Raw genomic sequence first — 26,315 nt, forward strand, 5'->3', positions numbered from 1 at the left:
GGAGTATTCTCATTTTAATCAACAGACAAGAGCATCAGTCTTTGCTAGAGAAATTATCTGCTCTGGAGAAGAAGGTAATTGTCGGTGGTGTTGACTTGTTGGCGAAAGCTGAGGAACAAGAGAAGCTTCTTGAAGAATCTAATATGGAACTGGAAGAAAGGAGGAAAAGGGCAGAGCAACTTCGCAGAGAATTGGAGGAAAAAGAGGTACCTTTTCGGTTCTGGTTGACACTTTTTTTCCTAGTGAAAAGCTAAATATAATTTTAATAACATTGTAAAGCAGATCTGTGGGTTGCTTTGAAGATGGCTGCTAAACATATTATTTGTTAAATAAATTTGTGATTTAAAGAATAAATTATTAAGTTTATCAATTTTTCTCATAGCAAGAACGCTTGGATATTGAAGAAAAGTATACCAGTTTGCAAGAGGAAGCACAGGGAAAGACCAAAAAATTAAAGAAAGTCTGGACTATGCTGATGGCTGCAAAGTCAGAGGTTGGTCTCTTAGAAATTACCTACTAATGTAGTTCTGAATTTAAAAAAAATAATTTTTTTGGTTAAGTATGATTAAGAATCTGAAAGGAATCATGGGTGCTTAAAATTTTAAAGAAATAAAAATTTCTCCTTGATGTGCAGTTTTTAATTTTAGCTCTTAAATTAAATTTCTAACCTTAACTACTAATGTGAAAAAGACATTGTGAGGCCCTGCCGATGTGGCTCAGTTGGTTGGAGCATCATCCTGTATATCAAAAGGTGGTGGGTTCGATTGCCCGTCAGGGTGCATACAACAGACAGTTGGTTGATGTTTCTCTCTCAAGTCGATGTTTTTCTTTCTTTCTCTCTCTCTAAAATAAAATAAATAAAACAAGACATTGTTAGTGTCATTCTGTCCATTGTTTTAGTGAAAGAACTGGGTAAGCTCTTAGAGGGTTTCTATGTCAGATTGAACTATTTTGTATTTAAAATCTTGTTTGTCCTTAATATTTTCATTGATTTTTCTCATAGATGGCTGATCTCCAACAAGAACATCAGAGGGAAATTGAAGGCCTATTGGAGAACATTCGACAACTTAGCCGGGAGCTTCGGCTTCAGATGCTTGTTATTGATAACTTTATACCTCAGGATTATCAGGTAAGAGGGAAGTTCTCTGACCTAGATATTAGGTCACTTGGCTGGGGTTAAGAAATAAGGAAATATAATTTGTCACTTAATTGGTGGTAAATATGTACATTTCAGTTGTTAACGATAAAATTTTCTTGAACTAATGCCATAACATTTCACTTTAGTTGTTAACTTTTCTTAGTACATAATTCTCTGTTTTAGTATCTAACTATCTAAATAAGAATTTCTCAGCCCTTTAGAGAAATCCAGATTCATTTATAGAAGGTCCTTAAATAACATTTTTTCGGTCATCGTCGTTATATCATTGATGAGAAAAAAAAAATTGATTCCCAGCCAGGGCCACTGTCTGTATGGAGTTGGCATGTTTACCTCATGTTTGTATGGGTTTTCTCTGGGTCTTCAGGTTTTCTCCCACATCCCAAAGATGTGCACATGAAGTGAATGGCGTGTCTACGTTGCCCCAGTCTGAGTGAGTGAGTGTGTGTGTGTGATGTGCCTTGTGATGGAAGGGCGTCCTATCCAGGGCTGGTTTCCACCTTGTGCTCTCAGCTGCTTGGACAAGCTCCAACATCCCGTGAATATTTTTCCCTGAACTGGATAAGCCAATTGGAAAATAATTACCTTAATCTTTCATATATATATATATATCTCACATTTATTTCAGTGTTTAATATTAGTAGTTTTGGGTCTTTATTTAGAAGTTTGGTGATGTTTTTGTGACCAGAAATATAGACACTTAACTCTTGTTTATATCAATTAGCCTAAGATAAAATTGGTTTTATTATACATCTTCCCTTAACATCACAGCTTCCAAGAACTGAACAAAACCTTAATGAGGGCTTAATGTAATTGCAATCAGAATCAAGATATAGCTGCTGTTTATTCATTCAATGTCCTTTGTCCTATGAATAGAATAAGCAGAACTCCTGTTGGAACTTTTTCTCCCTGCTTATGGATGCTAATTCTCTGTGTGTGTGTGTTGGGTGGGTGGGGGTAAAATATACATAACATGAAATATACCATTTTAAGTATTTTTAAGAGTACAATTCACTGACATAAAGTATATTCATAATGTTGTACAACTATCATTATTTTCCATTTCCAGACAGATGCCAATCCTTAATACTAATATAATTTAAGAATCTCAGCCTCTATTTTTCTTTACTCAAAATATTCATCTTTCTAGTACATTTTAGTAAACTTTAACATATTGATTTTTTTAAAATTTACTTTGAATCTCTATACAGCTATAAGCAGTTTGTCTAAAATTAAGCCGTAGTATTTTTTCCTTTGAACAAAAGGTGTATAGAATTAACCTTTGGTTCTTGGTACACTCTCCTTATTGGCCCTGGAAGGCCTCCCTTGATTTAATTTGTTATTTTGTAGTGAACTCATCACCCCAAACAAAAGCTAGGACCATTATAGTAACCTACTTCCAATCAAATGGTTCCCTCTCCCTCTTCCACCCCTTTGCCTCTTCCAACTCAAGGTAACTTTCATTCTGAATCATGTTCTTCATTTCCTTGCTTTTTATTTTTATATAGTTTAATTGCATCTACATATATTTCTTAAAAGCATATATTTTAAAATTTATGACAAGTGTATCATGCAGTACATAATTGAGACAAAATTTCCCCCATAATTTATTAAGATTTTAGTTTCATGAATATTTTTCAGTATTTTAAATGTTATTAAATATTAAAAGTAGACTATCTTTGACTCTTAAAAGGAAATGATTGAAAACTATGTCCATTGGAATGAAGACATAGGAGAATGGCAGCTAGTGAGTATTACCTTCATCTTTTCATGGAATACTTGTGGAGGACTACTACCTGTAGACTAGGGATTTTGCTGCTCCAAGGGGGAGAGGTGGTCCATAGGCTGAATCAGATGAGACTCCAGTAGGATGGAGATGTTTTTCTAATTAACTATGTTATAATACACAGACTATTCCGTGGAAATGGCATGGGCAGGGCTGCATAGTACTAAATGACTTGCAGGTCCCTTTCTGTTCCAGCATTCAAATCATGTTGCATGAGTGTAACATCCGTATATCTCACAATAAATTGCTAATTCACAATATTAATTGCTAATGAAAACAATTCTCCTCTGTCTCTTTTTTCCTCCCCAAGAAATGTGTTGCCTACACAGGAAATAACATGAGGAAGCAAACTCCAATTCCTGATAAAAAAGAGAAAGATGTAAGAGTGCTTTTTTAAAAAATTACAGTGTAAAATATTTATAGGGCTGTGGGTCACTAAATTATGTGTTCAGCATGAAATCAATCAGCTGTGCTAAAAAAAGTAGGTTGATCTTTTGGGAATAGAGGCTCTTGGATGGGGCGATTATTAGGACAGTTCGGCTCACCTGCAGTTGTGATGGCAGGCTGAGTTCCATCACCAAAGAGTGGCATGGAATCTTCTTTTCACCACCTTTCTGGGTCATGGGGATGTGTTTAGCGACTAGAATGTCCTTTTCAAAGCTAGTCTTAGTCTTAGGTCCACAAGAGGAGATATCGGCTTTAGGGAAAGCAGCAACAGTTCTGCTTTCCTGCTAAGGAGTTTATGGTGTGTCAGGACTCACTCACCAACCCTTGCTGAATACATTTGAGATAAATGGAGTTAAAGAAGGTATCTTTAGATATTTGTTTCGTCTTGTGTTCTGTGGCTTTTTTCTAGAGTTTATTCAGTGTTTTAAATCTTTCCCCAAATCTGATTTGTCTGGTGTTGGTTTCCTTTACTTAGCCCTTTGAAGTGGACCTTTCCCACGTATATCTTGCCTATACTGAGGAGAGCCTGCGGCAGTCCTTGATGAAATTGGAGAGGCCACGGACTTCAAAGGGGAAAGCAAGGCCAAAGACAGGGAGAAGGTAAGACTGTCTTAGAATCCCACGAAATCAAGGCAGTGAGATGCTAATTAGATATATTTAAAGGAAATTTAGTTAAGATGATAAAATTTTGGCTGATACATTTAAATATCACAATTCTTGCCCTGGCCTGCATTTCTCAGTGGTTAGAGTGTCCACCCATGCACTGAAGGGTCTCAGGTTTTATTCCTGGTCAAGGGCACATACCTCAGTTACACGTTCAATCCCCAGCCCCGGTTGGGCTGTATGCAGGAGGCAACCTGTCGATGTCTCTCTCTCTCTCTCATCAATGTCTCTCTCTCTCTCTTTCTCTCTCTCTCTCTCTCTCTCCCCCTCCCTCCCTCCCTCCCTCCCTCTCCTCTCTCTTTGTCTCTCCCTTCCTCCCCTCCTCCCTTCCACTCTCTGAAAATCAATAGGAAGAATATCCTCTGGTGAGGATTGACACACACACAAAAATGTTCTTATGTAGTTATGATTTGAGTAAATAAAATCTTGCTGAAGAATTAAGGTCTTCCAATGTCTTTAGCTGTACGTATTGAGTAATAGATTTTATTTTTAATGTATTTTGTTCTCTCCAAGTCATCTACTATCTTAATTCCTTAATTCTTACACTAATTCTTCTAGTGAGATGCTAATTAATTTGCCTGGTTAGACTCTTAAGTATTATATTCAGCTGATTTGTTTTTCTATAATAAACATCGTCCCAAGAACCTTGATGTCCTCAGTCACTAGTTAAAGAAAACTTCTCTGACCATCTTTTCTTCTCCTTTGGAGGCTGGTTTGACTGTTGAGTTGTCTGTATGTACCACCACATAAGCCCAGGGAACCAGGACGTGAGAGGCTGGAGCTTATTCTTCTTCCTCTGCCCTCCATCAAGTGCTGTTGAGCTTATTTAAACTGATTGTAAGACTTTGGGGCTCCTGAAATGAGAGGGAATAATAAGCTTATTTCCCCCCCTGCTTTGAGCACTTGGATTTTTGAGTTACATGTAAGGTGAGGTTGTATGGGTTTAATATTTTTTTGTTGCATGATCTCGTAGACATGACCTAATATTTATAAATTTGGGATAGTTGAACTCAAGGAGGAGGAATCAGTACCATATTAAAAGTGCACAAATTTTTCATTCTTTAGTATTTATGTGGTAGGGGTTAAAAACTCTTTATCTGCCAGCAGAAGCCATGCATTAATAAATGAAACATAGCAGTTCAAAGAAACATGAATCTCTTTAGACCTTTCACTTTTCCACTTTTAATAGAGATATTTTCCTCTTAACTTTGAAGTTAGTAAGAAAACTAACAATGCAAGTGTGATGATAAATGGTAAGACAGTTGGCTTCAGTGTAGGTGAAAAATAGGCAGCAGTGGGGACGGGGCCAAAATGGAGAGTAGTCTGTCTGAATGAGTGGCTGCTTCCTTGCTCCTAGTTAGTTTTGGGACTAGAGGGCCCATTGTTTCCAACTCCTCTTGTTTCAAAGAAGAAGCCAGAAATCAAATTATTTAAATGAGATCTCTCCATTTTCAGTCACTTTTTAAAAATGGATGTGGACCTAAAGCAAACAAATAATTTAATGTTATTTGGATGCAGTTTTCAGAATAATCATTTAAAAATATGTACCTTTTGCCAAAACCGGTTTGGCTCAGTGGATAGAGCGTCGGCCTGCGGACTGAAAGGTCCCGGATTCGATTCCGGTCAAGGGCATGTACCTTGGTTGCGGGCACATCCCCAGTGGGGGGTGTGCAGGAGGCAGCTGATCGATGTTTCTCTCTCATCGATGTTTCTGGCTCTCTATCCCTCTCCCTTCCTCTCTGTGAAATATCAATAAAATATATTTTAAAAAAAATAATAAAATAAAAATATGTACCTTTTGGTTAAACAAACAAAACAAAACAAACATGTGAGCCAACATTAGATTAGCCAAACCCACCATCTCTGTGCACCAGAATTAGCCTGCTGTATTATGAAAACAATAGATAGCCTTAAACATAGACAGATATACACATTAAATGATTTATTGATATTACATTACATGATAATGTTCAATGTATGTTTCTCATTAGAAATGCATAGTTCAATATGCTAAGCAACATTGCAATAAACATGGTACATTAATATAGTGCTTACATCAGTCCCTACATGTGCATCTGCACTGTATTGCCTCAGATGATGTGGTCTTTGAATAAACCCGCACCTTTAGCCTACCCCAGAAGAGGTCATCAGCAGTTAAATCTGCCAAGCATGCAGCCCACTGGGCCTGGCTTCGTGGTCCAGTCCAGTTTTGGAAATTATCATCCACTCAGTTTCTCACCGCCCGGGTGGAGGGTGGAGTGCCGTGATCTTGTACCTATTCTTGGTGACCTTTCCCTAGCCTGGAAAAGTGGGCATGAATTGATTTCTTAACATGGTCAAACATGTCAAACCTTGGCCTGGTTCTAGACTCTGTGGCCCCCTTGTTTTATCTTCTACATAATGTAAAGTGTTTGCATTTCAGTCTTTTAGGAAAGTCTTCATGTTTTCTTTTTCTCTTCTCCAAACAGAAAGCGTTCTGCAAAGCCTGAAACTGTAATTGACTCTTTACTTCAGTAAATGTTACAGACTTAAAGTCTCAATAAAAAGTAGTGATATCCATGCCTGGACAAAATATTTAATTAAACACTGAAGACTTTTGTGTGTAATTTCAAGTAATGAAAGCTGTAAGTCATGGAGTAAGACTGGAACTAGTAATCTGTCTAATAATTTTTAGTCTATATATGTCAATATAACATTGAAATTGCACAACTGGTAATTGTTCAAATAGTCATATTACTCTTCATTTTATACTATGCAGGGGAGTTGGGGGAGCAGCTCCTATAGAGAGTTGCTGTTCAGATGTATTCATAAATCTGCTAGTAATTTGCTCAACTACTGTATATTTACGTAACTGGATATTCAAAATAGAATAAAATGTAGGTCCTGTCTTGCACATAGACAGCAGTTCTAATTGTCCTATGTTTTGCTGTTATATATGGATGTATGGACTGCATATCTAAGAAATGATTCAATCCTAATGCCCGCCCGGCCTGTTTAAATATGTTCTCATTTTTGTGTTATCTTTATTGCATTTTAAGTATTAGATGACCTGTAGAAAATTTATAATTTGACAGTCAATCTTTAGAAGTACACATTTAAAAACAAAAGTTGAAAATATGTTTCAACTGTACCTCTCTTGACTATTTTTGCTATTTAGAGTTCAAATCAAATATACTTTTGTTCTGATTTCATGTTCTCATAAAACATTGAATATGTACCTAATTATAAAGGAGTCACAGTTGCAGAAAATTAAGCTAAATACTGGTCACTAGTCTTTGCTGTATGTGTATATTTTTAAAAATTCATTTTGAAGTGTGATTAATGAATGGATGCTTTCCTTTGAGTTCTAAATTGTGATGAGAATTGAGTCTCCATTTCCCAGAAAGTACAACTAAAGCAAGAAAAATAGCTTTTAATCCTTTGCCATTAAAATACTTCGTTGTTGTTTTTTTTATAGTTTATTAAAAGAAAATATTCTTCCCTGAATTTCTTCCATTGACAAATCCAGTTAGACCATTTTCCTCTAAAAATAAAAATAATATTTATTTTATAGTAAAATAACCTGTAATAGATAGAATTGTGTTTTCCTTGTTGTCTGCTTACAAAATTTTTGTTTTCATTTTTTTAATGTTATGTTACACCTACACCACTTAATATATCTTTTGTGAATTTTAAAATAAATTAGTATTAAGTTAACATTAGTTTAAGAAGTTTGGTTAAATGGTTTATAATTACAAAGCCATGTATAGAGTGGTGTTGAGTAAAGGTGGTGTACTTGTGAGGTGGTAGTAAAAATGTGTCCATAAATTTAAAGTAATTCCAAAGGTATGTACTGAATGTCCTGTGTATGGTGCATATTTTCTAGGTAATAAGAATTACATTTAACTGGTAGCATTTTCTTTGTAATATGTAAGATAGAAGTTTATAACTTTATTCTGTGAGGCAACTGTTTTACGTACTGTGAAGACTTGAGGTGAATACGTGTCTTGTAAGAGCTTTGTGTGAGCAGAGTATCTTGGCAATTGTAGATGCACATTTAACTGTTAGTAATTACTCTAGGGAAATCTTGATTTTACCAATAGAAAGAAAAGGTGAATACTTCTTCCTTTTAGAAGTTCATGTTTATCACCTTTAATCATCTAGTTAATAAGAAAGGAATAGCGTTTACATTAAGCTCTAAAACAGCACAGAAAACTTAAGCCAGTTTGTTAGATTGTTTTCTATTCCACTCCACTGCGGTAACAAAAAGAAACCTATAAAAAGTCAAAGTGTTAAAAAAATTTTTTAAAAATAGGCTACTTTAGCAGTTTTTTTAAAAAGCATTTACATTAGAACTGATTATACCAGATGGACAATAATTGCTCATCTTATGAAATACCAAAATTATATATTTAGGCAGGCCTGACTAATCTATATGAAAACATGGGACACTGACTTGACAGTGATTCACTTAGATCCAATCATAGCAGTTCTGTGGTTTCTTCACACTTACTGTGTCTTTGTGCACAAATAAAATATTTTGTAACTTCAGTGTTAATTTCATATAAGGATATAGATAAACTTGCTCATTATATGAAATAGACAGACTTAAAATGAGTGGCACATATAAATAGGTTTTTGAATGGGTCTTTTCTCTTTAATTTTAAAAAGTATTATTTATTTATTAAAAGGGGCCTTGGTAGAATGTTATTTGTTGTGGTATATTCTTTAATAAACTCTGTAATTATATATACTGATAGTTAGGATATTAAAGTATCATAGTAGTCCTCATTTTTGTTTAGGTGCTTGTAAAGTATAAGATTACTCAAGGAGGGAGGTCTGAATCCATGTGTTTATCCCACAAATAGAATCCATTTGATAAGCCGTGTCATCTACTTTCTAGGAAAAGGGGACCTTTCTTTTTGCAGCAAGAGATTTAAGGTCACTTGGGTTTGGGGGAGAGGGGGTAATGCTTCATCTGTAAGATTTTTTTTAAAATTATGATTATGATTTTTGGGTTTTGTTTCTTCATAGTCTTTTAAAAATGACTTTCCCCTTAACTCTTAAGGAATGCCCCTCTCTTTCCTACAGGGCTGTGAATTAAGGAATTGGTAGGGTGTAGTTTTAAGCACTCCAGTGTCTGCCCAATTGCTTAATATATGCATTTGTTTTCCTTTTTAGCTATTTTTAATTTAAAATACTAGAACAAAACATAGATCTTCCTAGTGCCTTTGAACCTATATTGTAGTCTGACTAGTTTAAATCATTAATAACTTCAGTAGCATTACTACAATACTGTATACTGGCCTAAATTACAAATTGTACAATAAATTTGTTGCATTAATTTCAAAAGCCACACTTCCATTGTATTTTATGTATAAATTGTATTTGTTCAAGTTGTACATATTGATATTGTATATACATGTGCAGCATGGTTAAATAAGAAATAAAAATGTTTACATAATGCCTGTAGTAGCGATCTGCTTCTTTATTGAACTATTTTGTGTTTATGTCCATCCTGATATTAATAGGCAGTTTTTTTTACTTGGCATCTCAGTTTCATGTCATTAAGAGAGGCCTGTTTAGCCCTAGCCAGTTTAGCTGTGTGGTTAGAGCATCGGCCTGTAGACTAAAGGGTCCCGGGTTTGATTCTGGTTAAGGGCACATACCTTGGTTGCAGCCTCGCTCGGAGAGCGTGCTCGGGAAGCAACCAATCAGTGTGTGTCTCTCACATCGATGTTTCTCTCAGTCTCTTCCCTACCTTCCACTCTCTAAAAATCAATGAAAAAAATATCCTCGGGTGAGGGTTAATAAGAGAGAGCGAGCTGTTTAGTTTCACACCCAGAAACTCATGCTGGTGTGAGTCTTTAACAGAAACTGGGAAGAGAGATTTTTAAATGTGCTTCTCATTGATAAAATTTGTTTTCACCAAAAATATTTTTAGCCAAGTTTTGTTATTTTCATTAGTGTTTGAGAACAGAAACGTAAAGAAGTATGTGTGCAGAATGTATCTCACTAAAAGGTAAAAGGAGACATTTTTGAGTGGTGGCAATATCATGATCTCTTCACAATTTTAATGAGATTAAAATATCTCCAAAACAATAACATTGCTTGGGTTAGTGTTAATCATGGGTTCTTTTGATAAATGCTTAATGATTACCAAGCACCATGCTAGAGCCTTATAGTCACAAAGGGGTCCAGAAGTTCTGATTTGTTGGCAAGTTTCAAAGAATTTACATGTACTTTTTGCAGAGGAGAGGAGACATTTCAGGGCGTGCTCTCTTCCTTGTCCCGACTGCTAGCTTATGTAAACTCTAATATGTGTGTAGAACATGAAGATAAAATTAAAGACCTGCCCTGGCATCAGCAACATGTTGTCCATCCCATCTTCTCATGAAAACTCCCAGAAGTCAAAGCAAAAACCCCAGTATCAGCCTAAGGGACCTCAGTAGCCTGTGCCCCGGGGGAGCAGTACAGGGCTCTGAAGCCACAACTTACAGCCAGCCGAGCCCTCCGAACACATTTGTTACAACATTATCTGAATGTCACATTCTTCAGCCGTTACATTTGCAAAGCAAATCAGATACTCAGTCCTCCTTCGGAAGTTGAACAAATGTGTGGGAAAATGATTATGAAGAGGCTACTTCAAAAAGAACCAGTTTCCTCTCAGCATTTATCTTGGGCTTCCTGTGACCCGATCTTCAAGCTACTTTTATCAACGTTATCAGAACATCACTTTGTCTTACCCAAACACGTTTATGGCTCTGACTAAAGAATATGACAGATCAGACATCCTTCCACACCTGCTCCCCTCCCCCATCCCTGTTTTGAGGGCGGGGGAAATTTTAGTTTTTAATCAAAGGCTTTATTTCTCCAATTGTACAAAGGAATTTAACTGGGACTTTACAACTAAATACAATATGTCTCAGAGTTGATACCAATCTTAGCAAGAGGATATTGCCTAACTCAACCTAAAAGTACAGAGTCATTACAGAAATACTATGCTGACCTTGATTTCTCCTCCGTCCTGAGTTAGGCCACTCAGTCACCAGGTGTCTTCTGGGTTTACCGTGTACCCACCCTGCGCTGTGGCCATGTAAATGGAGAATGACAGCGCATGTTGGGGGCTGTCATAGAGGAGGGTGAAGGGCGAGCTGCCAGGTGTGGCATTCTTCCCTAGCAGCTAACACGGTGCCTAGCACACGTCTACCTGACCAAGAGGCCAGAAAAGGCTGCTCCTCCAGGGAACTGCTGTGGGAGGTGGGAGGATGTCCAACATGCGGGGGAAGGCAGTCCAGGCCTGAATCCTGATGCCCTGTGCCTTGGTGGTAAGTTGGAAGTTGGGTGAAAGGGGTGGGGACAGTGGAGCCTGAACAGGAAAGAGAGGCCAGGCTCCTGCTATGAGTTTTCTGTAAGCAGCAGGAAGCCACGGACGGATTTTAAGAGGTCACTCGCATTGTGTTTTAAAGAAAATACTGCTGGAAAGATGGTGAAGGATTAGATGGGGTGCTGGGAGACCAGATGATGTCACACTGTGTGCTGGAGACCTCACTGGCTGTGAGCCAGAGGAGCCAACCTCCCTTTCCTCCGCTTGCGCTCTTGCACTAGGCTGGTACCTCCATGACAAACACCTGTACCTTCACTTCTCTTTACTCACATTGCCTAGCAGTTACCCGGTGTGCGGTCAGCACACAAGACATCAGCACATGCTTGTGTTTGGTTTTACACGGACTATTGGAAACAAGAAAGGGATAGGCTGCTTGGAGACTGAAAGTCGAACTAGGAAGAAGTGGCCAGGAAGGATGCATTAGAAGAGAAACACTTCAGAGAGCTGAAGAGAGAATGTCTGCGTGCTTGGGGCAGAGACCCATTCAGGAAATACTAGGATGACAGGAACAGGGGATTTCCATCTGGGAATGGGAGCTCTAATGAGCTGATAAGTTGAACCAAGAATCAGCTCTGAGACTAGAGTAAGTGATCGCCTCACCACTGGGGAAGCTGGTAGGCACTGAGAAGCTCACCTTGCATGCAAAGAGGCCCACTGCGCCCTGCCCCCTGAGAAAGCTGTGCATGCACTCTGCCCCAGGATTCCTCAGTCTCGGATGGTCTGGGCACCCTGAGAGGCCGGCAGATATGATGTGGAGAAAGGTGGGGGAAAAACAGAGCCCGGTTACCGGATGGACACATCAATCAATAGCAGCAGCAAGAGAGCCCCGATGCATTTTATCAGAGGCCAACATTTCTAATTGGGCCAAGAATGTTTCCGTAAAAGTCAGTCGGCCATAGATTGAGTGAAACGTGTTTTTTCTTTTATTAGGTTGCCTGTTTTTTTTTTTTTTTAATTACAGTTTATATTCAGTATTATTTTTTGTTAGTTTCAGGGGTAGAGCCTAGTGGTTAGACAGTCATTTACTTTACAAAGTGATCCCCCTGATATTTCCAGGACCCACCTGGCAACATACATAGTTACTACAATATTATTGACTGTACATCCCCGTGACTGTTTTGTGACTACCAATTTGTACTTCTTAATCCCTTCACCTTTTTCACCCAGAACCCACCCACCTCCCCTCTGGCAACCATCAGTTTGTTCTCTGTATCTATGAGTCTGTTTCAATTTTGTTCATTTATTTTATTCTTTAGATTCCACATATAAGTGAAACGGAAACATTTTTTCTTTCATTTATTTGTTCAGTAGGTATTTATTACCTACTAATGCCAGTTAGAGATATAATATATTCACAGGTAAAAGGTAGGAGGTAACTGCTAGCGGGAGGAAGGGGTTCAACCTTCGCCGTCAACGTCACCCATTCCACGCACAGGCAAGAAGCGCGCTGCATGAAGCAAGCATGGGTTGTGGTTAAGTTTCCTAAGTGAATGTGCTTAAATGACAAGCATCTCAACTTTCACTTAATCCTAAAGTTTCTTCACTCATACTTTTGATGTGTGGCCTCAATTCATGTTGTCTCACTCCCTTGGTAAACAAGGGCTTATTGTTGGGTGTTTCCACCCAGAGCCCAGCATCACCTGTCAGGAAGTAAGTAGAGTTAGTTGCATCTTAACCATTGAAGCTTATCTTATGACAGACCTGCCTGGAGCCTGCCTGTGTCCTTTCTATGGCCCATTCTAAAATACCTCTTCCCCACAGCCTTCTTTTACCACCCTGGCCTCATACACAAACTGCAGCCCACAACTCATATCCTGTGGCAGACTACAGCTCACATTAGCCATTGAATGCAAATGTGCCTCAATCAAAGAAGAAGGGAAACTAACATTTCAGTGGGGCCTTCAAGGCTCCATGACTCTTAGTTACTGGTTGCCCTTGGCATGCTGGTATTTTATGTGGGCAGGGTGAAACTGGCTGTGGTCAGGGTGAGACTTTAAGCTTTTGATTTGTTCCCTTATTTTGAAAGAGTTAAAAAGATGTTACATGTGTTGGTATAATTTTAGTACTAGTATTAATTTTTATCACGTGTAAACGAAGATGAAAAGAGTGCTCATTCACTGTTTTAGATCCACATTCTTGCAGGGAACATGTCTTCAAAAGGCAAGTTTCAATGACTTGACACTTATTTTTTTCCCCTTTAATTTTTTAAAATAACAGTTTTATTGAGATACTAGAGGCCCGTTGCATGAAGATTGGTGCAATAGGCCTTCCTTTCCCTGGCTGCCGGCACCGGTTTTCCTCCAGCATCCAGGACCCAGGCCTTCGCTCGGGCCGCAGTGAGGCTTGGCTTCTCCCCTCTGCTGCAGCGGAGAAGCCAAGCCTCTTCAGTCTCAGTCTTCAGGCTTCAGTCTTCGCTCCACGCCTGCATATGCAAATTAACCCGCCATCTTTGTTGGGTTAATTTGCATACTCCTGATTGGCTGGTGGTCATTGTGGAGGTATGCTCAATTTGCATATTTCTGTTTTATTAGTGTAGATAACTTACATACTAGCAACCAATATTCTACTTTTTGCCTCTATGGATTTGCCTCTTCTGGACATTTCATATAAGTGGGATCATTCTATATGTGGCCTTTTGCGTCTGGCTTCTTCCACTTAACATAATGTTCCCAAGGTTCATCCACATTGTAGCATGTGTACTTCGTTTTTTATCACCAGGTAATGTTTTGTGGCATGGATATACCACATTTTGTCTATCCAGTCACCCGTTGATTGACAGTTGGGTTGTTTCTAATTTTTTGTTGTTATGAGTAATGCTGCTGTGAACATTGGGTAGAGGTGTTTGTGTGGGCACGTGTTTTCCGTTCTCTTGGATAGAGACCTAGGGTTGGAACTGCCGGTCCTGTAGTAACTAAGTTTAGCCTTTTGAGGAGCTGCTGCAGTTTCCCAAAGTGCCTGCACCGTTTTCCAATCACACCAGCAATGCCTGAGAATTCCAGTTTTTCCACATCTTAGCCAATGTTTGTGATCATCTGTCTTTTTAATTTTAGTTTTTTTAATGTTTAAAAGCATGTTATTTGTGTACATGGTTACACACAGACTTAAAATAGAAAGCCAACCGCCTCCTCCCTTGCTTTCACTCATCCTTACCCAAGTCCCATTCCCAACAAACTCCTTCCCTTTTTTGTAGTATTTAGTTTTTCTGATGGCTACCATGATAATACCAATGATCTCTTTATTCACTCACTATTGATTTTCTCCCCACTTCTTATTATAAGAACTTTCAAATATGTATAAAAGCAGGGTAGTACAATTAACCCCCATGTACCCATCCCTAGCTACCATAATCAACTCATGGCCACTCTTGCCAACTATTTTTTGATTTATCAACTTCAGATTTGTGTTGGTTTCCTTATTGGAAAGTGAGGGTTTACCTCATTAATTTACCATTCCAAATGTTTTATAGTAAACTAGAGATCCGGTGCACAGATTCATGCCGGGGGGGCGGGGGGGAGAGGGTGTCCCTCAGCCTGGCCTGTGCCTTCTCACAATCCAGGATTCCTTGGGGGATGTAGCAGTGTGCCAAGTGGTAGGCAGCCAGGGAGGAGCCCAAGCTGGGCCAGGCGCCTTGCCACTCGAGCTCATCCCGGCCCGCTGCGCCTGCCGCCTCTTGGTAGCGCTGCTGCTGAGTGGGGAGAGGCTCCCACCACTGCAGCTGTGCTAGCCAGCCATCAGCCTGGCTTCTGGAGGAGCGGCACTCCCCCTGTGGGAGCACACTGACCACCAGGGGCAGCTCCTGTGTTGAAAGTCTGACCCCTGATGGTCAGTGACCAATTGTTCGGTCGTTCCAGTCATTTGGGCGTAACTGTTGCTTAGGCTTTTATATACCTAGAAGATTATTTTTGATCTTCTATTACCTTTGCAATTTTGAATAAATACTTAAATATCTTGTTCTCATTCCACCAACCTTAGACAGTATTGCTTAATGGACCCCGTCGCTGAGTGGGTGGGGATATTAGGTCCCCGCCTCTCATTCTTTCCCTCCTCTTTTACCTCTCAATCATATTCAGCTGTACCTTTTATAGTGGCAGGTTAGTAGCACTTATAGTCTGTTCTGTAACCATAATTCTGTGCTTTGTTGATTCTATGACTTGAGAATCAAGATAATTTACATTATTAGAGCTTTAAACATGATTCACTGCAGAGCCATGTAGTGTGATAGAATTACTTTCCCCTGTAGTCTCAATGTAACAACCCTGTGCCAATGGGAGAAGCATGTTCTAAACACCCAGGGGACACCTTTTCCATTCAGGACTCATGGGCCCACTCTGCAGCTCTCATCATCTATGTCTTATGTGGACTTGTGTTCTTTAATAATTTTGTGCATTATGTCCGCAGCTGGAGAGAGGAAAGCAATCTTTCCTTTTTTACTTCCATACTAGCTTCCCAGCAAATTAAATTGGTTTCCCCAAAAGTTGTCAAGTAAGGTGCCATTGCAAGTAAAGAGAAACCTTGCTGTCAGATTCTACATATACTTTATTTTATGATGAGTTATAAATATATAAATATTTTTAAAATAAGGCTATTAAAAACTCATAAATTAAAATATTCAGCTTCAACCCTTTGAGTATTTCTCTTGCATGATGCTCTTTAACCTTTCCAAGAAGTCTTTCAGTGTCGTCTTCTTGGCTTCGTTCACAGGACAGGAGATCTACAAAAGAAACATTTCATTAGCTTGCATTGCTAAATATTCGAGTCTTGCTGTCCTGCCTCTCTGTTCCAGTCAAGCCTACTCTGGCACTTAGCACTGGAGCAGTGATGGAACCAGGCCTCCAGCCTAGATCCAGCCAAGGGGAGTCCAACTCCACCACTAGGACAGCAGGGCTTGCCTGTTTCCAGTCTCTGCCTTCAGGGTGCCACAGTGTCTGGAGACGTGTGTCACACACTGCTAGGTGCTGCTCAGGGGCCTACCATGAAGGTAGAGGCTGAGACCTGTCCACTGCCATCCTGGGCCTTCTGCGGGGCGCCTGGGCTGCTGAGAGAGGTTCTGTCCATTTGCCCTCCTGCTCATTAAATAGCAACAACACAGCATGCAGCATGCCAGGTGGGAAGGGTTCCAGGTACTTGCCACCAGGCCACTGCTTCAGTTTGGGTCTCAGCTCTACCAGTTTATTGATTATATCACTTAGGACAAACATTTCATTTATAGAACGCTTCAGTTTCCTCTTTTGTAAAATGGGGAAAACAGTGTGAATTTTATAAGATGATTAAGAGGATTAAAAGAGAATTGAGTGTAATGTCAGCTCCCTATTCCGTCACCTTATCTTATAGATAAGGTAACCGGCCCAGAGAGGGGTGAATGTCCCCAGTTCCTCTACTTGGCACTAGATAATGTCCACTCTTGGCTCTCCCTCTTTCCTGCACTGTCAGCGCTCCCCTCTCACTGGACTATTCCCATTGGTACATTCACATGCTGAGTATACAGCCCACCTTCAAAGAACTTCCCTCACTCCACACCTGCCCTTCAGCTGTTGGTCCATTTCTCTGCAGCCTTATAGCAAAACACCTCAGAAGACTTTTCTGTGCTTATCACCCCTTCCTTCTCACCACTCCCCGCCCATTTTCTACGGATCCCACTTCAGTCAGCCTTTCATTCCCACGTCTCCATTTATATCAGCTTCACCGATGCCCCTGTCGTGCCAAATCCAATGGCCATCTCTGTCTTCATCTTACTTGACCTTCCAGTGATCTGACACACTTGCTCACTCCCTCCTTCGCTTGCCTTCTGGGGCACCACATACTCCCCTTTCCTGCTGCTTCACTGCTCCTCAGTCTCTTGCTGGACCCTGTTCTACCTGAACTCTGTATATTAGTGCCTCCGGGCTCAGAACTTCCTTTCTCTCTGTCCTTCAGGTCCATCTTCCTGGGGACTTGACTTTATATAACAGGTTCTAACCTGTCCCCTAAGCTTCAGATTTTTCCAACAATCTTCTCACATCTCTATTTGGCTGTCCAATAGGTACCTCGAACTTACTATGTAGAAAATTAAACTCCTGAACTTCTGCTCAACCTCTCGCCCTGCTTTGTCACCACTCTTCCATATCTGTAAACACCAACCATCCCCCAAGGGGCTCAGGCCAGGAACCAAGAGCCCACTGTTCACTCGCTCCCTCAAACCCCTCACAATGGATCTGTCGGCAAGTCCTTCTGGGTCTATTTTTAGTTACATCCCAAATCTAACAACCTCTGCTGCTCCCACCCTTTCTAAACCACCATCATCTTCAACCTCCAACAGGCCTTCTTGTTCTCCACTTACCCCTATTCAGTCTACCACACAGTAGCTAGAGTGGTCTTTTTAAGTCACAAAAATCAGATCGTAGTCTCTGTCCTGCTCAAAACCGGGTGGGTATTTCCCACCATACTTGGGGCAGAGTCCAAAGGCCCAGTGTGATCTGATCTCCTGCTAAAATCCCCCTGCTCACTCTGGTCCAGCCACCCTAGACTTCTTACCGCTCTTTGAACACATGAAGCTCATTTCTGCTTGAGGGCCTTTGCACAGCTGTCCCCCTCATTCCCCGACACCTCCTCCCTACCCCCGCGCGCCAGGAATGTTCTTTCTCCAGTTATGAGGCCTGCTCCCTCACTTAATTTAAATCCTTCTCAGATGATGTCACCAACTCCTCTTCCTCCTAACCCCTATGTTCTTTATTCCTATGTTCTTCGCAGCACTTTCCCTGCTGGGCATCATGGGCATGTTAGTTTGCTTTTCTGTCTCCGCCACTAGAACATTCCGAGGACAGGGACTCTGCCGCCTTCTCCCTAGTACTGTTTCCCCAGTGCCTAACAGCACCTGGCACTCATAGAGCCTCAACAAATACTTGCTGAATGAATGGGTGGGCTAATTAACGGGGACTACCACTCATGAGGAACACTGAGACGTGAAGGTGCTGTCCACCGGGAGCCACGCTGCCGGCATGATGCAGCTTACCTTGTTGGCCATGCTGCTGAGGTTCCTGTCAAGTCTGCTCAGGAATATTTTGGTCAAGCACGTGTGGTGCCTGTAGACCTGCCGAAGCACCGTCGCGGCCCTGCAGAAGGTTTCCGCCTCAGTTGTGTTCTAGAAAGAGAAATACCAGATAGTTGTACACTAGCTCTCTTCTGAACATGGGAGAGAGGTTTTTCCTTCTGTTTTCTGGCTTCCAGGGACAAAGTGATGAGGGCAGGTTAGCTCAGACATGGGCCAGGTATTCAAGGATTCTTGCCATGGGAATGAAGGCTGCTTACCGCAGCCATAAACCCTACAAACAACTTCTCCCCCTCCCAGTTTTCTGCAAATTCGGCAGCTTTTTCCTCAGACTCTCCCCGTTTCCTTTCTCTTAGAGGGTTTTGCTGAAAGGATGCCTAATAAAGTCACTCAACTAAGGGGAGGACACAGTGGGGATTTGAATGCAGATCCATCTGTCTGGAGCCCAGGTCCGTTTCTTTCTGTGGAAGGTGCCTACGTGAGCTCACAGTCATTCCTATGGGGTTTGAAATCCCAGGTCTCCCTGGAAGTCCTACATACGTGCTGAATAACTGGATGCCCATCCTTTGCCTGAACATTTAGCTGTCCCCATGGGAGACAGCCGTGTGTGTATAAACTCGGGTCCAAGTGAGGAGATAAGACATTTCCCCGCAGCTAGGTGAGTGCCAGGATCCTGGTGAGGAATCTGGCCTTGGGGGATCAGAAAGCATCTGAGAGAGGGTGCCACTGAGCTGGACCTTGGATGGGGCCCCCGTCAGGGGCTTTTGACCTTGCATGTACATGGTCAGAACCTCCTGGGAATGCCGGCAGCTCTGGCCACATGCCTCTTCCTGGGGACGTTTGGGCCTTAGAGGAGGGAATGTACAAGCAGGGAAACAGCTCTTGTGAACCTGGGAGAGGGGTTGTGTATCAGTCTGAAGCAGGCCTGGTGTGTCCTCTCATTTCCCCTGAAAAACAAAGTCACAGAGTCTGGAGAGTGGTCTTAGCTCGAGTCTGATCCAGCTCAGATGAAACTCTCCTGGCCACTGTCAGGACACGCTCCAGGCCCTTCTCACTCAGCACGTGGTCCGTGGGGAAGCAGCACAGGCATCACCTGTGAACTTGTTGGAAATACAGAACCCCAGGCCCCACCCGGCCCCCCTGAACCACAGATGCGCATTACAGTAGCTCCAGGGGGTATTTATATGAGAAGCACTGTCCAGGCAGCTTTGTACGTTCTTACAGTTACATCCTTTTCCTGATTATCACGGTAATGTAAGTTTACTATAAAAATCCTATCTAATAAAGAGGGAATATGCTAATTGACCATCACTCCATCACAAAGATGGCTGCAGCCACAGCTAAGGCCAAGTTCCCTTAAGGAGCCTTAACAAGCAATCAGCAGGGACCTGAGGCTACGCCCTCCCCTGCCCCCATGGGGCTTGACTGGGGACCTCAGGCCTCACCTCCTGCCCCGGCGCCAGGCCAGGGGACCTGAGGCCATGCCCCCCACCCGGCAGGGCTTGATGGGGGACCTCAAGGTGCGCTTCCTGTCCTGGTGCTGAGCTAGGGGACCTCAGGCTGCTCCCCCTGCCCCAGCGCCAGGCTGGGGGACCTCAGACCACGCCCCCCACCAGGGGACCTGAGGCTATGCCCCCCTGCCTGGCGGGGCTTGACGGGACCTCAGGCCGTGGTCCCCATCCAGCAGGGCTTGATGGGGTCCTCAAGGTGGACCCCCAGTGCTGGGTCGTGGGAACTCAGGCCATGCCCCTCACCCAGCGGGGCTTGACAGGGGACCTGAGGCTGTGCCCCCCTGCTAGTGGGGCTTGATGTGGGACCTGACGCTGCGCCCCCCCTCCCGGTGCAGGGCCGGGGGACCTGAGGCTGCACCCCCCTGTCTGGCTGGGTTTGATGGGGGACCTGAGGCTGTGCCCCCCCACCCAGCGGGGCTTGACAGGGGCTTTCAGGCCATGTCCCCCACCTGGCGGGGCTTGATGGGGGTCCTCAAGGCATGCTCCCTGCCCCATCTGGGGGACCTCAGGCCACGCCCCCCATCCTGGCGCCAGGCCAGGGGACCTGAGGCTAGCCCCCTGCCCAGCGGGGCTTGACAAGGGTGGGACTGGCTGGGTCTAGATCTAACCCAATGGGGGGGTGGGCGGCCACGTCTGGGTCTCACGCAATTTTGAGGCGCATGTGGGTGGGCGGGGACTTGACGCTGGGTCTCCCTTTTAACGTGAGTGCATTTTGTGCACTGGGCCACTAGTAGTATATATTCAGCAAAAACAAATTCACTCATTATTCTACCAGCCAGAGATAACTACTGTTATTATTTCGGTAAATATCTTCCCAGGTTTTTAAAAATACTTTTTTCAAAATAGGGACCAACTATTGGTACTGCTTTGTAACCTTTTTACACTTAACATATAGTACAAGTGTATTCTGAAGTCATTCAAAAGTATTTGGAACATGGGATTGAGAGCTTTGTAGGAACTCATAGCACATTTGTATCATAGTTGATCAATCCCCTATTATTGCAGTTTTTTTGCTTTTGTAAATAAACACAGCAGTGAGTCATCTGTGTACATATTTGTGTTCATCTCATTATTTAGGCAAAATTCTAAAAGCACCAGAATTCCAAACTACAGAAGCTTCCTGGAACCTCCCCCTGGGGCGGCGGGGGGGGGGAGGTGAGTGATGGCCCATGGGCACACCCTTGGAAGGGCACCCACTTAATGAGCTGGCGGGAGCCCTCCTGGGCCCTGATTCCCGTTGGAAATTGAAGAGCAGCACTGCTATCTCTGGGCTCAGGGAGCCAGGAAACCGCCCATGCAGCACCCTGCCTCTGGGGGCGGTGTGCGGGAGCAGAGGCAGTGAGGCCGGGAAGACACCGCTGTGGACGCAGATGAGGCAGGCCCTGTGTGGCTGTGGAGAGAATAGAGGCTCAAGGGGGCCAAAAGGAGAAGAGCCCCTTGGCTTATTTTTCCATCAAAACCTAATGAGACGTTTGAGAAACTCTGGCTTGGAGTCTAGAAATTAGGCTGCCTCTTGGTATTGCATAGATGGCCATATAATATAGGGAAAACCCTCTAACAATATTTGTCAAAGGACTTCCTGAAGGTCATTAGGATAAAATAGGAATTGAAAAGAGTTTGAATCAAATGGAAAAAGGTCAAAACAACCTAATTCTTAAGGCCTTTTTAACAAAGGGCTAGACTCACTAGTTTTAGTTTCATTGGTATCACAGCAGCAGGAAGCCAGCCCATGCTGACTGCTTTCAGCTGCGTGTCCAGCTTTCGCTGCCCGCCAGTGCGCAGCCCCGCTCAGGGGCACACCTTCACAGCCTGGCGGACCTCGCAGCTCAGAACTGCTCAGCAAAAGGGACTCAGAGGAGAGGCCCACGTGCAGGCCAGGGGAAGCTCCCTCACGGACGGCCAGGTGCCCAGTGGCGGCGCGCCTCCTGGGAGATTTCTGTGGCAGAGATTCCTGTAGATAGAGCTCTAACTTGGTTTTTCACTAGCTTCGTTCAGGGCTGTAAAAATTCAGTCCCATTTGTGTCGTATCCATTATCTACACTTCTGCCCAGATTTGGTGAGCCAGTGTGTGTATAAGAAAATCCTTCACTTTCTCCTTAAAAGAAAATTTGAGGCCCTGACCGGTTTGGCTCAGTGGATAGAGCGTCGGCCTGCGGACTGAAGGGTCCCGGGTTCGATGCCGGTTAAGGGCATGTACCTGGGTTGCAGGCACATCCCCAGTGGGAGGTGTGCAGGAGGCAGCTGATCGATGTTTCTCTCTCATCGATGTTTCTAACTATCTATCCCCTCCCTTTCCTCTCTGTAAGAAATCAATAAAATATTTTTTAAAAAAAATTTGAGGGTCGACATAGAGCTTCCTGCAAATTATGAACTTGAGCTCTCTTTGGTAGGAAATACCTTCAAGGGTCCACCCAAGAAATCCTTCATAGACCAGCAGCTTGCTTGCTTTGCACTTTGCTCTTCCTCAGACCACCTTAACTTCACGGACACCCTGGCAGGCATTGCCTGTGAAGCCCGGGACTTAGATCAGCACATTCTTGCCAGCAACTGCCCAGAGCAGGATGTTAACCAACAGGGAGATACAGGAATTTTTGATTCCCAAAAGAAATAAAATCAAGACACTGGATCTCGGAAAGCCATTTCTCTTCAGGAACACAAGAAAGTAACGTTCCCTCCCACATATCACCTCTGTGGGTTTTAAAAAGAACCGCCTTTCCTTGTTCTGAAATATCCTCCTAGATAAGTAAGCACTGAGTCTTGAGTAAAAGAAAAGAAAGGAAAGTGAGGTAGTTAATCAGAAGGGACAGAAGCAGGCCAGGGAAGGGTGGAGTGAAGGAGATGTCTGCCTGTGTGGTGAGGGAGGTATGTTAGAACCAAATGCAGAGAGGGCCTAGAATGGGAGGCGAGCAGCGTGGCCAGGCCTGCACCTCAGTGGACTGAGGTGTGGCTGGGTCTTCTAGAGACTGAGCCCAGAGAGAGGTCCCCCGGACTTGGAAGGTTTGATCATTTCCAACCACTGCCCCTCCCTCCTAGAATTATTGCTTCTCTACAACCAGTTTTTTTGTCTTTCATCAAGAGTTGAAGCATCTTACAATATCACTTTCCACTAACTCAAGAGTTGGATTCCAACCAACTTTTAAATTCATTTTCATTTCTTCAGATGTGGAAACTGAGGCACAGAGAGGTGTGGAGACTTGTCAAAGGCCATACAACTGGTAACTAGTTAACAGCAGAACCAGGGCTAAAACCACAGACCTTCTCACTTTCAGACCCTCTGCACTCCCTTCGGGGCCCTGCCCTTGGCTTTGGTGGAGCTCTCTCGGTAACGTAGCTGCCTCTGGGGCGCCCAGAGCACACCGCTGTGGGCTCCTGGCTATTTTATTTATTTATTTATTTATTTATTTATTTACATATATATATACACACACACACACACACACACACATGTGCACACACACACACACACATGCACACACACACAAATATATATCACTAGCATACAGGGTGAGGCAAAAGTAGGTTTACAGTTGTTTGTATGGAAAATAGTACAATAATAAATAATAATACAAGAATAAACTGTTTCACGTACTCATAACTGTAAGCCTACTTTTGCCCACCCTGCATATAATTTTATAAGTATATAAAATCTCCAAGTCCTTCCATCCTACTGATAGACAGAGTCTGATACATAATGAGATTCTGAAGGACCAAATTATATAATATATATACTTACATACTATACACTTATTTTATATAATGTTATATATAATTCTATTATGATATTATATATTACTATATATCAGATTCCTGGAATAATCTTTAATGAAATGAGGTATCCAGATAAAGGCCCAAAGAGTAGTTTTTCTTATGAAGTAGGACGGGCCTGTTGTACAGCCTCGGTGCTGGGACATGGCCCTGCCCAGCCCTCCAGGCTTCACTCCTGGCCAGGCACCCCCAGCACACGTGGAAAGCAGGTGGTTAGGAGACCACTGGCAAATTGAAGCTTTGGGTTTTTCATTCTCAGTCGTGTGTTTCCATGAAAACAGGAACTGATGTGCACAAAGCTATTGATATGTCTGTAGTCATGTGTTTGTCAGAGAAAATGCACTATCAGCTGTCAAATCTATCTCCTCCCACTGCAGGGGGTGAGGGGTGGGGTGAGGCGCACAGGAGGTGGAAAGGCGAGATGCCCAAGCAGCCAGAAGCAGGGATGAGTTGGACCTCATCTGGCAGGAGGGCTCCAGACTGGGCCGGAGGGGAGCTGGCAGGACAGAGCAAGCCGAGGGCCCCTGGACAGCACCCCGGAGCCGGCGGGCTGCGAGGTGACCAGGCTGCGGAAGACGAGGCTCTGGCAATACCTTCTTTGTTGCCATAGGAAGTCTCTTAGACAAAATGAAAGCTCCCTCAACCTGTAATCTCAATATCTGTTTTTGTGAGAGTATTTGGTTTTTCGGAAGTGTATGGGCCAGAAAATGCTCTCCTTCAATAAGCATTTATTGGGGGCCTCCTGTGTTCCAGGTACTAGGCCGGGGCTGGGTAAATCCTAAAGAGCTCGCTCTTGGCCAGGATCTCCATTAGGATGACAGAATCCAAGCTCTCTATTAGACATCCTCTAAGTCAAATGTAACCAGAAACACTTGAGAGTAAAGACCAGAATTCTCATTCTTTGAAAACATTTAACACCTTATAGTTAATTTGGGCCTGTTCACTTTCTGTTAAAAAAAAAAAAAGTTTCTTGTTCAAACACTTGTAGATGGCTCTCCTGTCCCAAGTCACCGTCTGCCAAGCAGACCACCCAGACAGTTCTTACCTTTGGGGCAGCCAAGACGTCTGCTACGGTCAGCTCCATGCACTGTAGATCCTTGGCCCGGGCAGGAGCAAGAGAGCAGGAGATACAGTTACTTCCAACTAAGCAGAGTGATCCTTGCCACGCAGCTCCCACTCCCTCAAACTGAGAAAACTTCCGACAGTCCCTCAAAAAAGTGCCAGGGAGAAGTCTCCCATCCCATCAACCAACTACTGACTTCTCTGGAAGCTGTTACTAACGTTCCTCGCATAGTCTAAGAAATACGCACGGCATCACCACTCATCTGGAGAGATGGTGCCAGATAGCTCACTCACCTTTTTCGCTGTGAGCCAGTTCAGCATTTTGATGGTCTCTCGTAAGGTGAGGTTGTACTTGTGTCCATGGGTGAAGTTGCTGGTACATGCTAGTAAGCAGACCAGAGCTGGAATCAGCTGGGACGTGAGACCCATTAATCGATCTCTATTTGCAATGACAGAGTGAGACAATTAGTTTACCAGGAGAAGCTAGCAATGCAATTCTGACGATGATATCTCTATATATAGATTTAAAATTGCTGAAACCGAGGGAAAATGAATTTACATTGGAAATTTTCATTACACCAGGTTGGGGCCAATCAGCGCCTCTCTTCCAGGAGAAAAATATGCCTCACAGAAACAGGTAACATGTTCCTGTGAAATCAGACCAATAGGAAAATGAAACCCTTTTTTAAAATTAACTACAAAGTATCAGCATAGGAAATTACACCATAATTTGTTCTTTAGATTAATCTTATCAGCTTGGGGTTGTTGCTGGCTTTTTGCTTTGAAGGAAGAGGCCACAGGTGTCCGAATTTGTTGTAGTGCAATGCTCCTGGGGAAAGATAGAGTAATATCAAGAAAGTTTGACTTGAATGGTATTTCAACCTGGCTTTTTCCAAGTATGGGTGGTATCTTGGAAACTTTTCTTTTGTGGAAAAGCTGATGTGGGTTTCTTTATCTGGGTAGAAGGAAAGTGACGCGCACAGATTATCTCCTGTCCTGGCACTCAGGCGTGCCATTCTCCAGGTAAAGGACAGGTGACACCAGGGGAGGCTTAGTTTGGGTCACAGCAGATGCATATCTTTATTTTTTAAAATATATTTTTATTGATTTCAGAGAGGAAGGGAGAGGGGGAGGGAGATAGAAACATCAATGATGAGAGAGAATCACGAATTGGCTGCCTCCTGCACGCCCCCTACTGGGGATTAAGCCCACAACCCGGGCATGTGCCCTTGACCGGAATCGAACCTGGGACCCTTCCAGTTGAGCCAGACTGGCTAGGGCTGCATAGTCTTTAATAAGGAGGCTCTAGGCATGTTAGGTCTGTCAGGAATGACTGCTCTTTAATGGAACTTAAATGCATCTTCAGCTAATTGGACAAAACCTTCCTGATTTACAAATCAAACGTCTTGTCCATGCCCCACCACCCACTTGCTGCTTTAGTGCAACTCCCTGGACCAGTGAGGGGCTGAGCACCCCCACGTTCACGATGCAGCAGGGTTGCTGTGCCCCAGCAAGCCATGCTTTTTCCTCCCTGA

General features: G+C 42.9%; 2 protein-coding genes across 3 annotated transcripts in view; one reads left to right on the forward strand and one right to left on the reverse strand.

The window, feature by feature from the left end:
- The window catches only part of KIF3A (kinesin family member 3A), a gene marked incomplete at its 5' end in the record, with an annotated part of 45,293 nt that extends 35,798 nt beyond the window's left edge, over positions 1-9,495 (forward strand). For both annotated transcript variants that reach the window (XM_080676104.1, XM_080676105.1), the window contains 7 exons: positions 26-206; positions 383-493; positions 1,004-1,129; positions 2,850-2,903; positions 3,253-3,321; positions 3,865-3,989; positions 6,521-9,495. In XM_080676104.1, coding sequence (XP_080532230.1) covers positions 26-206; positions 383-493; positions 1,004-1,129; positions 2,850-2,903; positions 3,253-3,321; positions 3,865-3,989; positions 6,521-6,569 — 715 coding nt within the window. In that variant the 3' untranslated portion in view covers positions 6,570-9,495. The remainder of the gene's footprint in view (positions 1-25; positions 207-382; positions 494-1,003; positions 1,130-2,849; positions 2,904-3,252; positions 3,322-3,864; positions 3,990-6,520) is intronic.
- A 6,538-nt stretch (positions 9,496-16,033) lies between these two features.
- IL4 (interleukin 4) lies at positions 16,034-25,209 on the reverse strand (the record flags this gene model as incomplete). Its single annotated transcript, XM_080673412.1, has 4 exons — positions 16,034-16,129; positions 18,410-18,535; positions 24,764-24,814; positions 25,075-25,209. The coding sequence occupies 4 exons, from the start codon at positions 25,207-25,209 to the stop codon at positions 16,034-16,036; spliced, it is 408 nt and encodes a 135-aa protein (XP_080529538.1).
- Positions 25,210-26,315: the final 1,106 nt, after the last annotated feature.

The sequence above is a fragment of the Plecotus auritus genome, assembly GCF_963455305.1.
Source record: "Plecotus auritus genome assembly, chromosome: 6".
Classification (NCBI taxonomy): Eukaryota; Metazoa; Chordata; class Mammalia; order Chiroptera; family Vespertilionidae; genus Plecotus; species Plecotus auritus.